Below are 15,794 nucleotides of genomic sequence, written 5' to 3'. Positions count from 1 at the left end.
GATCTTTCTTGAATTATTAATTTGATTTTTTTTCTAACGCGTCATTATTTTACATAATATTTTGATAAATTTCCATGATTGGTCAATTAAGTATTAACTCTATCAAAGGGAAGGGAGGGGGGTCGTGAAATTGAATTATTAGGTATTTAGTAGAATGGGCCAACCATTAATGAGAAAGTTTCTCACAAAACCATGATTATGTTCTTTCTTTTATTGGTAATTTTGATTATTACAAGCATTTCCAACGGAGAAAAAGATTTTTAAAAGCTTGAAATATAATCCGAACAATACAAAATTTCTTACAAGCAACGTCTCAAGCACACTCTCATTTTCTTCACAAGCAATCGATATAGCCAGAATATTAATTGTTACGGCAAGAAAAATGAATATAGTATCAACTAGACAGCTTGCTGGCGATTGGGTGAGCCTGATTTTTTTAAAACGTAAAAGAGCAATGATAAAACGTTATAACTATATTTTAAAAAGAAAAAAATATTAACGGCTTCATAGAGCAATAAAATACTAACCGTCAATTCTCAAAAATCCAAACGAGAAAGATAAAATCAATAAAAAAAAATATCAGTAAACTCGAGTAATGAAATTAAAAAAAATCAAGATTATAAATCTAATAATAAAATAAAAAACAAGTTAAAATTTGATAAATGTGCCAATAATAAAAATTTAAAACCAAAACACTTAGATTCAAAACTTAAAATACCATCAAATATTGAATTAAAAAACCAAGTTTTTAATACATCGAGGGATAAAATAGTCAATACACTACTTGAATCCATAATGTTATCCTACCATGTTACAAGAAAAAGTTGACCTTTTAGTTTTTTTTTTTTTTGTAATTTCCTTTTCATTATGAATTCATTATTACTTCGAATGAATACATACAGTGTTAGTTACTATTTACATACATACTGTACACGAGTTTTTTCAACCTTACCATTTTAATTTTGGATTCAAAACAATATGCTAAAAAAGCAATTTCTCCCTAACACAAATCTTTATAATGTGAAAACTCGTTTAAGATCTAACTAAAAAAATCTTTTTCACAATGGACATCTCCACAAACACTTAGGTAGCATTTGGTTATTATCCCGAGATAAAAAAAACAAAAACAATGGAGACAAGACAAAAAAGAAGACAATAACATAATTATATTTGTTACTAATGATAAGACAAAGTGAATGTCTTTATATTTTGTTTGGTTATAGTGGACAAGATAGAATAAAATAAAATAAAAGTCTATTTTACGTTTAATATATATTGTTATCAAACTTACATATTTAAGAAAGTAATTACAAATTATTATTTTTACTTTAGTTTATATTGAGTGTTGAGATTAATAATATTATAGCAACCTTAAATATAAAATCATAAGTGACTTAATGGGTTGACACATAGCCTGGACTGGTCCGGTTTAAGAAAAATAGAGGAATGATTGACTCGACCTGACCCGATAAAAAATCCAAGTCAACCTGGGATAAAATATGGGTCAAAAACTCATTGACTTTTTTGAAAAATAAATGGTCAAAAAAAGGTTAATTTGATTTTTTTTAGAAAAAAATTGGATTTGCTCAGTCGGCCCTCCCAACCCGTGACCCGAACCTTACCTCATATCGACTCTTGAGTTGAATTTTAAAACTATAATAAGAACTATTTTTATCCACCTGCTAACCCTCTCAACTCTTGACCTGGGCCTTGCTCTTGTCAAACTCAAAACCAGGTCTTAAAACTATGATAATAACAACTTTTATTCTTACATTAACCCAAGTCAGCTCTCCTAGTTCGTGACCCAACCCTTGCCCTTGGTTGACCTCCAAATCAAGTTTTAAAACTATGATAATAACTATTTTTATTTTACATCAACCCGAGTTGACCCTCCTAACACTTGACCCAAGCCTTATCCCGGTCGACCCCCAAATCGGATTTTAAAACTATGATAATAACTATTTTTGTCCTTATGTTGACCCGGGTAAATGGTCAACCCACTCGTGACCCACACATTGCCCTGGTTTGACCCCCAAATTGGGTTTTAAAACTATAATAATAATCATTTTTATTCTTACGCTGGCACGGGTCAACCCGACCCATGACCCGAACCTCGACCGGTGACATGAGCTTTGCTCCGGATCAACCATTGAGTTCGGTTTTAAAACTTTGATAATAACTATTTTTATCCTTGTATGACCTAGTTAGATAATTTTGGAATTTATAGTTTTTTACAAAGATATTTTAGGAATAAAAAATAAAAAAATATATTATCTTTGGAGATATGTCTATTTTGCATCTTATATTTTAGATATACAGAAATTCACTCTAAAATTATCTCAAAGACGGATTTATTTTTATGTTCATGTCTCTATCTCTTCAACCAAACACGTTTTTATCTCCATTATCTCTATCTCTTCTGTCCCATGACAGTAACCAAACAATACCTTAATGTGTTTGATAATATAGTGCATAATGTTTTTATTTGAAGAAATTTCAATTAAAATGATATTTTTTTAATTTCATTATCATCACATCATAATCATTAAAAAAAACATTTTAAAACATTAATTTAATTTTTTTTCATACAAAAAATACTTTTTAAAAGGCCGATTAAACCGGAATCAGATAATTAATATTGAAATATAAAAACTCAAAACTGGATCAAAGTAATAAAAATTATTACTTACGGTGTTATACAATGTAGTTAAATCACTGCTTTGAATAGTGATCTAACTAGGGTTGATTGTTATAAAATGATTATTTAAAAGCAAATGCAAAGCATGGAAAGGTAGAGAGAGTCGGGAAAAAAAAGTAGGGGGTGAAAAGGATACCTGTTGTGTGAGGGAAAGGCAGAGATTGAAAACGGTGAAAGGATTGTGTTTTTTCTATCCCCATGGTCTTAGTAGCCTTGCTGGACCCAACCATCTTTTCCCTTCTTTTTATTATTTATCTTCTTTCAAAGGAAAGTTTTTTGCTTTCGATTTGTCATCCTTGGACCTCATCTTTACACAGTGTCCTGCGCACTTGCCTAGGGTTTGCAAGCACTACATGGAAGAATTGACGGTTTGAAAGTTGCTCTCTTAGGGTTTGTATTCTGGGCTTTTCCCAATCCTTTTCAGACCCCAATTCTATTTAGGTCAGCATCTGATTCTGCAAGAGCTTAAATGTTTCTTTCAAGATATTCCCTTTTTATTCTTTTCTTCAGGCAGCTTCTCTCCCAAGGTTTTTCCACCTTTTCGCTCTGCTTAATTGGTGTGGGCTGCGATAATCAAGGCTAGAGACCGAATTGTCCAAACCCTTTCTCTGTCTCCTAAATTTGTTATTGAATCCAAACCAAGATGCCATGACTGAGCTCTGTCGAGGTAGGAAGTTCACAGTGCACATATTTCAAAGCAGAAGATTAGTACTGTTCTTTCCTTGAAAATAATACCCTGTAAGACGGCCAGGTTCAAGTACTTTTCTAATATATTTTTTTAACGGTAAAAACAGCCCACAGCCCACATTTGCTGCTCCAAATTGCAAACAGAGAAGTGTAAAAGCTGCGGCAAGTAAATAATTTTCCCAGCGGTGTAATTAACAGCGTCCAGGATGACTACAAAAAGTCGAAAACAAACAGATTTAGGGTTGGCAGCAATCCAAAGAAAATGATAGTACTGTTTTCATTCAAAAAGCAAACCAACGTGGAACATTTTTTCAGACCCGGCTCGAGAAGGTTATATAGTATTTTAGTAAGGCCTTTACATCCATCTATCTATACAGTCGGTGCATTGGGCAACCCTTTTATTTCAGTATGTACATTTAAATACAAGTACTAGGTAGTTTACGACCTCATTTGCGTTCCAAATAATATTTTTTAAAAAAATTAATTTTTTTATAGTTTTAATATATTAATATCAAAAATAATTTTTAAAAAATAAAAAAAATTACTCTAATATATTTCTAAATAAAAAGTATTTTAAAAATATCACTATCATACCTGAATCACTCTCTATTCCGTCAAAGTTGAGAATACAAATTTGATTGCTCAGAAGTGTAGAAAGGCTATACCTTCGTGCTCCTTGCCCCAAAAAGGATACTCGTGATTAAAAAAAATACAAGGACTAGATCTGCAAAAAAGAGAAAAACAGGGGCTTTAACAAGTAATCAGGAAATAAAATTTTAAGATACAAACTTGCCATCGAAGTTCCCCATCCTTGGGAGGGATAAGGGTGAGCCTTGATTTGTCTGTTAGTCAAAAGGCAATCTATATAATAAATCCTACAGTCTTTTTTTTAGTTAATCTTCTTTTCCATCACCTAGCAAAATCGAGTTTGTTAACCAATAAAAAAAGAGAGAGGGGTTACATAGAGTTTTTGAAGTGTTTCTCAATTGGGAGGCTCAAATAAGTCTTGAGGTATGTCTCTAAGGCCTCTAGCCCTCCCCGTTTCTATAAATGCTTGATCCCCCATTACTCGTGAAAATCCCAAGTTTCAGAACCCCTCATTTTTTATAAATTCACAGTTATAAAACCTAATTTAAAAAGGACGGATAGATTTCAAAACCTAAATCACGAGTTAAATAAATTTATCTAAATTAACAAAACTATTTTATTTTCTATCGATTCAATTCGAGTTAACCTATAAAGCCAGATCAAGTCTTACAACCAGGTGTTCAATGTTTAGATTGCAACACTTTGTATAAAATCAGATTTGATATAATATATCCTTCTATCACCATGTTTGATTTTATCACTAGGCATCCTTTGTTCCCTAGTGCAAGAAAACTAACATCACCATTCATTCGTAGTGAAGGAACTCCAAACCAAGAAGGGAAGCAAATTCCCATAAATAAAAGTGCTATAACTTTAATTATTATCTCTACCTCAAACCTACTCAGCCTCTATGCTTCTCGCCACCCATCTATAAGTCGTCCATTCTTTTTCTCAAAAGATGATGCACCCACTATTATCTTGATCATCCACCAAAGAAACATAAAACACATAAAGGCAAGCAAGTGGATAAGGAGAAGGGAAAAGAAAAGGGGAAGTCGAGGAAAAATACATTAAAAAGCAACCAACCATACACAACTGGGCATATATTTTTCCACATGATACAGACCCCACCATAGATTGATATGACACATTTTGGTGCTGTAAGGTGAGGTCCCACCACAATTTCTTTTTGCCAAACAGCTAGCACAAATAAAAAAAAGGATCTGTCTTGTGGAATCCAAACAAATAATATGCATAGAGGCATATTCTCAAAAGGCCATCAGATACCTTATGAGACTTTTTATCTAGACACTAATTACCGGCTTGTGGCCTCGTGTGTTCATGGCAATGCTACTGTTGAGGGAGAGTTGATCACGTGCGGCTGGGTCTTAGTAAAACCAAAATCCCCAAAGAATCCCTGCATCATCAAATGTAAGCCATCATGTGAATATCAAGACTTATCCTTCCCAGGGCATCAAATACCAAGCATATGCATCACCAGAAAAAGCGAATTGAGTTTTAATATCCATATCCAGGCATATTCAAATGAGAGTAGGAGATTACTGTGTGACTATACTTTTCCACTTAATTGGTTGTTCTTACACTGAACCTTTTCATGTCCAAAATCACTTAAGTTTTGAGTAGCAGTGTGTGTTCCAAATTCAAAAAAGGAAAAGAAAAGAAGCCTTAACTTCACATGAAAAAGAAACATGGTTCAAATTTACTCGGATTTACCAATACCACTCATTTGGAATGCCAAGGAATAGTGAATGTATTGTTAACTTTTACTACTACAATACACTAGCATTTCACGTTCAGATTTTAAAACATGAAAAACGAAATCTGGAGTTATGAGGGAAAATGGCATTGCAAGGGATAGAAGAACAGATTGGGGATAAGAGGGTTTGGGAATAGTTTCATGTATAGACATACCATGGCATCGTTGATTGCATAAGCCACACAGTAGTGCTCCTGAGAAAAAGGAGTTAGGGAGAAAAATTAGGACAGACAAAATCAACAATGATGACAGAGAACCAGACCAGAATTTATGACAAACAGAACATAAATCACAACTCCCCAGATACTCTCAAGCAGACACAGCTTAGTTCTAATTAGGTTGAACCCCATGCACATAGAATACCACGCATTGTCATTTATTAAGAATCTGTGGCACTTTCCACTTTCTTTTTCAACAGGAATGATTTGACTTGCCTGCATCATGTACCACTCTTCAAACTCATCGAACAATTCCAATCGTTCAATCCTGATCACCAGAATATAGTGGATGAGAAACTTCTCAGGAGCATGCCAGGGTAAAAAAGGGAAAGAAAACAAAGGTTGTACAGTTAAGCAAATCAGAAAACAAACTAGTTAAACAAAAAAGGAGACGTGAAGGATGAAAAGCCAAACAGGAAAAGAGATTCCCTTTGTATCATCCTAGAAGCATCATTTACAAGACAATGAAAGAATTAAATCGGCTGGTTTTTTTCACAACTGCAACCGAACCAAAATCTTCACAAAAAAGACAACAGTATTTATTCTTTTGCAAAGGAAAAAATCTGAAAGACTCACCTACAACCAGGTACTCGTGGTCTCTTTAACCACTCCTGATATATTTCCTTTTCTCTATTTTTATTTTTTGTTGGCTAATAGGCGAACAACATTTTGAGGTTTCTACTCCCAGACATGCTCTCAAACAGCCAGAAAGATATCATTTTGCCACCGTTCAAAATTGCATATTCCAAGGAGAGTTATAAGAAAGACGCTGCCCTTTTTCCAAATTTCTTAAATTGCAAAAGCAGGCATCTAACCACAATTAGTTTCACAACCAATGGGTCTGCTGACCTCTCCCAAAATGCATTCTGCAAATGTGCCCTCGTGTCCTTATATGTTTGCATGTTTTTAATCATGGTAATCAGATGATGACTGATCCTGTTTCCAAAACCATGAGCTCTAGAAAAGCATAATTACCCACTAATTTACTATGTCATCCCAAAGTATGTACACATATTACACTCAGCCAAAAAATACACAGAAGTAGAGCATAGCACATATACAGAACCCATTACTCCTATATAATTAGGAAACTGATTAGAAAGTTCTGATAAAGTATAAGAAATAATTCCCAGCACCTATCTAGTATATCAATAATAGGCCACAGGGCACATCGGCAATATAACAGAAAAGATGAAAGCAATGAAGTATTTGTGAAATGTCCAAGGATTATAAAGCAAATACCTGCGCCTTTCTTTAGCTTCAATAAAATCAGTATAAACTTTCAGCATGTCCCAGGCAACAGCTCTCTGATACCTCACATATTTTGTAACAAGAAAATATTTTAAAATATGAGAAAAGAAACAACAGAAAATGAAGGTAAGGCTTGCCAGACACATTCTAAACCAACTTCAAGAGAAAACCCCCAAATATCGACTTCAATGCCAATGTCTAAAACCATACAAATTTGAAGTTTTTGGTTCCAGCACTAAATAGAACTGATATTTAATTGACCATGTAAGATGCTCTTCCCGACAAAAATCCATGCACCAAAAGTCAATTAATTGGAACACCTGAGAAAATAATTGGTAACTGCACTGCCTCTGCTTCAAAATGTACTATGATTAGATATATATTATTAGTTATTGAACTATTCTCATAAATTGGATCCACTTATCAAGTGACTGCCACATCTAGAAAATCCATTGCCCTCAGATAACACATTGTTGAACAAGATTGATTGAATCAACACTGTATTTTCTTTATTTGTAAGAATCTCAAGTTTGATTCTCAAGAGGAACTCATCAGAAGACATACCTGCCATCCTTGATCAAGAAAAAGTTTTTCCTTCGCAAGTAAAGTTGGTGTGTCATAGATACCCAATAGTGCACAACCTCGACTCTGAAAGCAAACATAACAAAAGGACACTTTAGTTTAACAAATACATTTACAACACAAACAGATAGGTCTGGTATTGTTCGTTGTGTAGTCAAGACATTTAGGGAATTATTTATGTAACCGGTGCCCTGTGCACAACCTGGTGTACCCAGTACTAGAGCAATAAATTTTTAATTGCTCAAGGGACCAGAGAGTTCTGTGGTTCATGTATTGCTCATTCAGCATTAAGAACTCTAAATTGCCTGGTGCCTGGAAAGGAGGACACATTACCTAGCATATAACAAAGTGTTCCCGGACTTAATAACTGAACTTCTTTAGGGATTCAATAAGTTAACTCATGAAACTCCTACCTTTCCCTTGCACCTAGGTTAGGGATGGTCATTAAGAAATAAAAGATGTGTATTTCAGTTGGTAGTGATGGAAGTCAATTTCCTGGATTTGAAGGTAGGAATTTTGACTGAAGGACAATTTACTTGGTTCTATTTGTGCACTTCAACCATTAAAAGATGTCAAGGATAAAATGAATTAAGCCAATTCATCAACATATACATTAAAAAGGAAAACTCAACCTCCAAGTTTCTGATCATTTGCTGCCCAAAAGCATCATCCGGATGTATCTATTGAACAACCACCATAAAATGTAAATATAACAAATTGTAAGCAAACAGACCAGACAAGCCAGGACATGAATATGAATAAAGAAAAAGTGACTAACATGTAGGGGAAAAAATAAGTCAATTAGCCTTGAGAAAGTTTAAAACCTGCTCATATAAGAAAAATGCTGCTGTTGAAAACGTTTTTGAAGCCCAACCGACTATACCACGAGTTGACTCAGGATCCAAGTATATTAAAACGCATTCTGCAATTATAAACGTTGGCAAGCTGATGCCAGTATCAGAATGAAGACAAGGAACAAAAATCCATAAGAAAAATGATAGGAAAAAACTGAGTATGAGGATAAATTTTTTTCTCAAGAAGCTATTTGATGATGTAAACTTGCCAAGTTTCCAGAACATCATGCGTGCAACAAAATACATAATTGACAAAAATCCAAAGCAAAATGCTTTGAGAAAAGCAGAAGGAACCTCAAAAGCCACATGCCTAGAGATATGAACATAATGCCCTTAAAAAGTTCAGGTGCATAAAATAGCTAAAACCATCATAATGACTACTTAGAATAATAGGGTTCTAAACAAACTTAGAAGCAGACAAGACCCAATTACAAGTTCCAAACCAGGTAAGTTAATGAGATTAATTTGGTTAAAGAAAAAGAGGATTGGGACCGCACGTATACCTGGGATTCATACCAGCCAATGCTATGATATCATCTAGTTTTTGTATATCACGCAAATCAACCGAGAGCAGCTTGTAATGATCACTGAGCACTTCTCCCTTCTCTGCAGGTCAAGGAAGCCAAATAGTGCAAACCAGAAATGAAGCCAAGCTTTTGAAATCATATCAATATTGCAATTCATGCACACCCCATAAAAGAAATCTGTCAGGAATGGAAACAGATGCTACTCGTTTTTTTTTTTTTTTTTTTGTAAGAATACCTCCAGAGTTCATGGCCTTGCAACCAAAGTCACTTACCTGGTAAGATTGAAGCCGTAGCACCAAGCTTTTCCCTCAACTGACTGCTGGTTTCAATAATTGCTGCCTTTTTACTAGTTACCTAAAATTTAAAAGCATTAATTTCATCTAACTTGGAAATCAATAGTCAATCATTGGTCCAGCAAGCATGTATAGATGAATAATTAACCTAGCTCGGTAAGCCGAAATCTAGTGAAACAGAAAATAATTTAGTACATTGGTAACTTCTATCATCATTACTTTTATATCATAAGCGCATTGATAACTAAACTAAACTTCTATGGCAACACTCAACTTCAAACTCTCACCTCCTTAAAATCCAGCTCTACATATAAAAATGGCGCTTTTCCTTCATCCTGCCATCAAAAACACAAATATTGCAATCAAACCTATAGTGGTATCAGGTTCTTATTAACACAATTAATGAATGAACTGCCGCAGCAAAAAGTTAATAAATTGATAGTAAAAAACATAAAAATTGCTTCATTTTAAGCATATATTAAAAAACCTATTAAAACAAAGGATGTGCCTCTACGCAAATTATGTCAGATCATAAGGTTATATGGTTATATGGTTACATTGAAACAGAACATGCCAAAAAAAAATTAATCATAACACCCAAACAAACTACCAGGCACCTGTAGTTGAAAATACATGGTATCAAATCCTGCTCCGAATGATAATATCTGCTTCTTTGAATCGCATTTTCCATCAATATTCGATTCACAATCAAGAAACTGGAAGAGAAGCTTTCGAAGAGCAGCCCAGCGCGCAAAATAGCCTTAACAGAAACAACACGCAGAAATCAATTAAATACAATTAGTATTATATAGAAATTTTTTTAAGAAAAAATTTAGCAATTACCGCGGTTGATTATAGGAGATCGCCTCACAGGTCTTCTAGCAAATAAATGGATATAATCGTCTTTCATGTATCCCTTCTTAACACAAGACCTGTGATGAAAAAAGTGATGATAAGTGACGAGTAATGTTTTCCTTGATTTTTAGTTTTTTCGTTTTCTCGGCAACCAAACAGCGAGAAATATAACTAAGATAGAAGAGTAAGATTGATGCGTACAGTTTACTGGCGGAAGCGTCATCGTTTGTGGCTTGAACTGCTGCTCTGTTGCTATGCGAATCGGCTACCGGCCTTGTTGCCATCGTTGTTTTAGGCGAGAGGACGGAGCAGGAGCTCAAAATCGCTGTGTGTATTGTTATGAGTAGGAGGAGGCGGCTTGAAAATCGATTTTAATCGGTTGGAAAATGAACGTATTTCTCCGTTACGAAGAGGGGCTTTCGACAGTGACGCTCCGTCTCTGATGGACCAGTAAAAATATGGACGCCGCGGGCCCTGGGCACTCTTGAGTAAATTAGACCTAGTCCTTTTTTCAGAAAATATTAAATTAATCCCTTGAGTATAAAAAATTTGATCTAACATTCAATATTGAATAAACCTGTTTTTTATTAAAATTTAATTTTTTTATTTTAAATTAATTTTTTTAATTGTTTTAATATGCTGATATTAAAAATATTTTTTAAAAAAATTATTTTAATATATTTTTAAAAGAAAAATACTTTAAAAAACAACTTTTATCACACTTTTAAACATTCTCCGAAAAAAATTAATACATTTTAATTCAACTGCTAGTTTATTTAAATCTGTTTAATATTATAATAACAATTATTTTATGAAGTGCATTGAAATAAAAAAATTAAAAAAAAATTATTTATAATATTAGTACATCAAAACAATATAAAAACATTAAAAAATAATTTGAAATAAAAAATATATATATATATATATATTTAAAAGTATTTTTGAAATATAAAAATAAGATGGGTTGAAGTATAGAAAAATAATTTAGATATAAATATTGAAAAAAATATATAACAGATGAAAGACTCACTTGTTAGTTTTTTAAATATAGATACTAAATTATACTTCACTCGAAGCTTGTTTTGTTTGAATAGATGATTAGAACACCAATGACATGAAAAAAATAATTCTGTGCATTTAATTTAATAAAATATATAGCATAAGCTTTTTAGTTTTTTTTTCTCTAGTAGCAAAGGTATTTAGGATGATTCTAGTTTTTTTATATATAAAAAAAAGGCTTGTAGCAGCTAAAAAAACTTGAAAATATGTAGCTAAACTTATCTGGTAAAATTCCAAAAACTTCTTAAACTTATTTAAGATGAGATATTTTAATATGTTTTATTAAATATATTTTTTTAACAATCACGTGTTTGATATTATAATATATAATATTTAAAAAAATATATTTAGAAATATATTAAAATAATTTTTTATTTTTTACTTTAATACATCAAAATCATTAAAAAATATTTAAAAAGTTATCAATTTATATTTTTTAAAATTAAATATACTTTTAAAACTAACCTCGAAATTTTTTTGCATGAAAATTTTTTATGTTTCATTATATCATTCACCGACCTTAGCTTTATAGGATTGAGCCCCGAGTTGGTTGAGTACCGAGTTGATTTACCGAGCCGGATTTTAAAACTATATTGTAAAGTATTAATAGCACTGTTTGTTTTTGTGTTTTAAAAGTGTTTTTAAAAAAATTGAAGTTTATTTTATTTTTTTCATTGTTTCAAATTAATAATTTTTAGTGTTTTTAGATTATTTTAATACGCTGATGTCAAAAATAATTTTTAAAAAATAAAAAAAATGTTATTTTAATACATTTCTAAGTGAAAAGTATTTTGAAAAACAACCGCAATAAAAAATAATTTTTTAAAAATAAAAAAATATTATTTTAATATATTTTTAAGTGAAAAACAATTTAAAAAATAACCGAAATGATTATATTAAATTTTATTTTATTTTATTTTATTTTTATTATTATTATTCTTTACGTGCCTTTTTTATCTCATCAGATCCGATGCGATTTGCAGGTAGTGGGTCACGTTTGATGTGATTTTGGTAGCGAGGATACAAAACCTGGGATGGTGGATCATGCATCCGAAGGCATATCTCAAAGCTTCTCTCCTTTCCTTCTTCTTCTTTTTTTTTTTTTTACTTACGTGTGTTATTTTTACTCGACAAAAAAAAAATCAATTCATCTTACCCTTTTACCCAAGAGTCCAAGCAAGCTTTGATCTCTTCGTACCTTTCATTATTATTCAGTGATCTCGAAACTTTTTTTTATTCGATTTGTAAGTAATTCTCTGCCATGTTTAAATTTAATTATAATATTTAATTTAAATTTAATTAATAAATAAATTTAATTATATATTTAAAAATAATATAATTCAATTCATCTTATTTCATATATTATTTTTTTCATTCTCATTTTTTCCTTCAAATGATTCTAAAAAATATAAATAGATGAATATTTTAAAATTAATTTTAACATTAATTTCTCGTGTTTAATGTAGTAAATCACAGTAGTTTATATCTTATTTATTTCTTTGCAAAGTTTAAATTTCATTTGAAATTTATTTATACACTTAAAATAGTTCAAAATACAAGATTTTATTAAAACTTCTTAATTAAATTTAATTTAAATGATTCAACTTATTAGCCATTCATGTTAGCTAAATTAACCTTTAATGCTAATTTCATTCTTCCCTCGTTTAACGATCTTATTAAATGTTAATTAGTAATCATCCCTTGTTAAATTAACCTTTAATATTAATAGTTAGTTGATGATCTTAAAACCTCTAATGTTGTATTGGATCATTGTACATGTTATGCTAGAGTATGGTGTTTTTTTTATATATACAGATATTTAGGTATTGTTAATGTGTTTTCTAGCATAAAAAAATATATTTCATGGGGATCGACCTTGTGTTATCTAGTTGATTTTACAGGTCTAAAAAAACCTCAGATAGCCGATAAAAATATAATTTGACTTAAAAAATTTAGACAACACCTTTTAAAGAATATTTAAATGAAAACATGTTATATTGACTCAAATTAACCCGGGATAACCTACTAAATCCGTTACCCAGGTCACAAGACTTTAATAACCCAATCAACTCTTAATCAATCTGATGTTGAAGAATGAAATTGAAAATAAAATTCAACTAAAAAATTGAGTTAAGTCAACCCGGGTTAAACTAACAGACCAAGATAATGAGACCAAGATTATCCCGTAAAAAGCAAACCGATACAAATCATGAAACTTAATTTTCAATCAACTTAATGATGAACGATTTTTTTTTTAAAAAAAAATCTATTAAAAAAAAGACACAAAAAAACACTAAATTCAACCGACAAAACTTATAACTCAAGTCATGAGACTATGATAACCTTACAAAACACAAACTAAAACAATTTACAAAGCCTAATTCTCAATCAATTTAATATTGAAGTATGAGATTGAAACAAAATTCAACTAAAAAAACAGTAATAAAAGCCCGAGTTAAGCGACCTAACTTGCAACCCGAATCATAATACTGTGATAATTTCATATAAAGCAAATAAAAAAAATCATGAAATGCATACTCCAATCAACTCAATGTTCAAGGATTAAATTGGAAAGAAAAAAAATGACCCAAGTCACCTCGAGTTAACCTGCTAGACCCGGGGTAGGAGAATGGGATGACTACATATAAAGCAAATCGAGAAAAAATACAAAGTTCAATTCACAATCAACACAATGTTGGATGATGAAATTGAAAAAAAAAATACTCAATTAAAAAAAGGACAAGAAAACAAGTCAATCTGACTAATCCGTAAAACACGTGGTATGGGTCATAAGGTTGTGATAATCCTTTGAAAAGTAAATAAAAAGACAATTATAAAGTTTAATTTACAGTCAAACCAATGTTAAGCAATGAAGTTGATAAAAAATTAATTACAAATAACAAAAAAATACCTTGCTCAACATGGTCAACTTGCAAAACTCGTTTCTCAAGTCATAAGATTGAGATAACTTCATAAAAAGTAAATTGAAATAAAATACATAGTCCAGTACCCAATAATATCAATGTTGGAAGATAAAAGTGAAAAATAAATAAATTAAAAAAAAAAAGAAAATCATGAAAGATTTTGAGGACCAAGGTGAAAAAAAGATATTGACATTTAATTATTCATTGTTATTGTGAAATATCAAAGTCTGTCTATAATAATTTCAATTGAATTAACCTTTAATGTTAATTTTATTCCTCTCTTGTTAGATAATTCCCCCGTGATATGCTACAACGGAACCAAAATTTTTTAACATGTAAATAACTAATGCTCATTTCATAAAAAATTATTTGACAGTGTTATTAAACTCAGCTCAACAAATTAAAATTAAAATATTTTAACTATACTTTTTATCTAACTCGAGTTTTAAATTAAAATATATATGAGTTGTTTTGGTCGATTTGACGGGTTAAAAGAAACTCGGATGACAAGTAAAATTGAGGTTTAACTTTAAAAATATTTTATAGATAACATATTTTCTTAATTTTTTTTTTAAGATGCTATATATTAGATAAACCTTGGTCAACCCATATTAACTCACCTGCCTCGCGACTTGAGTAATAAACTCTATCGAAGTTAATAACTTTTTTTTTATTTTTTTATTTAGTTATATGATAAAAATATAAATGATTGCAAAACATAGGACTGACTTAATACCAAATTGTTTTTTCGACTATGATAATTCTATTAAAAATAAAATAAGATAAATTATAAAATTTAATCTGTAATAATTTTTTTTTTCTAGAATAATATTTTATGTAATATCATAAAAAAAAACAGATGCTCGATTTATTGCGGGTGCGGAATTAGAAATTATCTCATTTTTCTAGCGTTATCCAACATGTTCCTATCCTAGGATAGAAGAGAAAGATAATTGGAATATGAACCAAATATTATCCATGCATCTTTCATTACAGGACAAAAAACATAAAGGATTAATAATTTCCCCCCTCTCTACTTGTAACGGGTGCGGAATATCATGACATATTAAATTGAGATTTCTCCTAATTATAAATATATTTAAAAATACATCTCCATTTTACTATAAGAAAAGAAGTTGTTAAAGTGATTGAGTTTTTGTTAATGGTTTTTTTTAAAGTATTTTTTATTTTAAAATATATTAAAAAAATATTTTTTATATTTTAAATTTTATTTTTAATATCAATCTATGTGTTTGATGTTTTTTAAAATACAATCACACTACAATACTGTGTGTTTGAAATTGTGTTTTAAAAGTGTTTTTAAAAAAATTGATTTTTTTTATTTTAAATTAATATTTTTTTTGATATTTTAATATTATTTTAATATGCTAATATCAAAAATAATTTTTTTAAAATAAAAAAATATTATTTAAATTTATTTTAAAATAAAAATACTTTAAAACACAACCAATATCACACTC

General features: G+C 30.6%; 1 protein-coding gene across 2 annotated transcripts; it reads right to left on the bottom strand.

Moving 5' to 3' along the window:
- Positions 1 to 5,016: 5,016 nt before the first annotated feature.
- On the bottom strand, positions 5,017 to 10,782 carry LOC18105061 (leucine carboxyl methyltransferase 1 homolog). Of its 2 annotated transcripts, none has more exons than XM_006375072.3 (13): positions 10,532 to 10,779; positions 10,319 to 10,407; positions 10,093 to 10,235; positions 9,763 to 9,810; positions 9,455 to 9,536; positions 9,159 to 9,261; positions 8,626 to 8,746; positions 8,434 to 8,481; positions 7,784 to 7,867; positions 7,211 to 7,275; positions 6,185 to 6,236; positions 5,906 to 5,944; positions 5,017 to 5,390 (listed from the first exon to the last, which is right to left on the bottom strand). In XM_006375072.3, the coding sequence occupies exons 1-13, from the start codon at positions 10,612 to 10,614 to the stop codon at positions 5,313 to 5,315; spliced, it is 1,035 nt and encodes a 344-aa protein (XP_006375134.1). In that variant the 5' UTR covers positions 10,615 to 10,779; the 3' UTR covers positions 5,017 to 5,312. The 2 variants fall into 2 exon arrangements, 1 of the variants encoding a protein (XP_006375134.1); XR_008057335.1 differs by having other exon boundaries at positions 5,333 to 5,390; positions 7,211 to 7,282; positions 10,532 to 10,782.
- Positions 10,783 to 15,794: the final 5,012 nt, after the last annotated feature.

Source organism: Populus trichocarpa, chromosome 14, assembly GCF_000002775.5.
Source record: "Populus trichocarpa isolate Nisqually-1 chromosome 14, P.trichocarpa_v4.1, whole genome shotgun sequence".
In the NCBI taxonomy this organism is placed as follows: Eukaryota; Viridiplantae; Streptophyta; class Magnoliopsida; order Malpighiales; family Salicaceae; genus Populus; species Populus trichocarpa.
The sequence above is the reverse complement of the archived record's forward strand: the minus strand, read 5'-3'. Positions and strand labels throughout refer to the sequence as shown.

Excerpts from the sequence above, each read along its gene's own strand:
- LOC18105061 (XM_006375072.3), bottom strand. The coding sequence starts at position 10,614 with ATGGCAACAAGGCCGGTAGCCGATTCGCATAGCAACAGAGCAGCAGTT. Across the intron at positions 9,811-10,092 it reads CCATGTATTTTCAACTACAG|GATGAAGGAAAAGCGCCATT; the intron begins GTGCCTGGTAGT and ends TTTTGATGGCAG. Across the intron at positions 9,537-9,762 it reads TAGAGCTGGATTTTAAGGAG|GTAACTAGTAAAAAGGCAGC; the intron begins GTGAGAGTTTGA and ends TTTAAATTTTAG.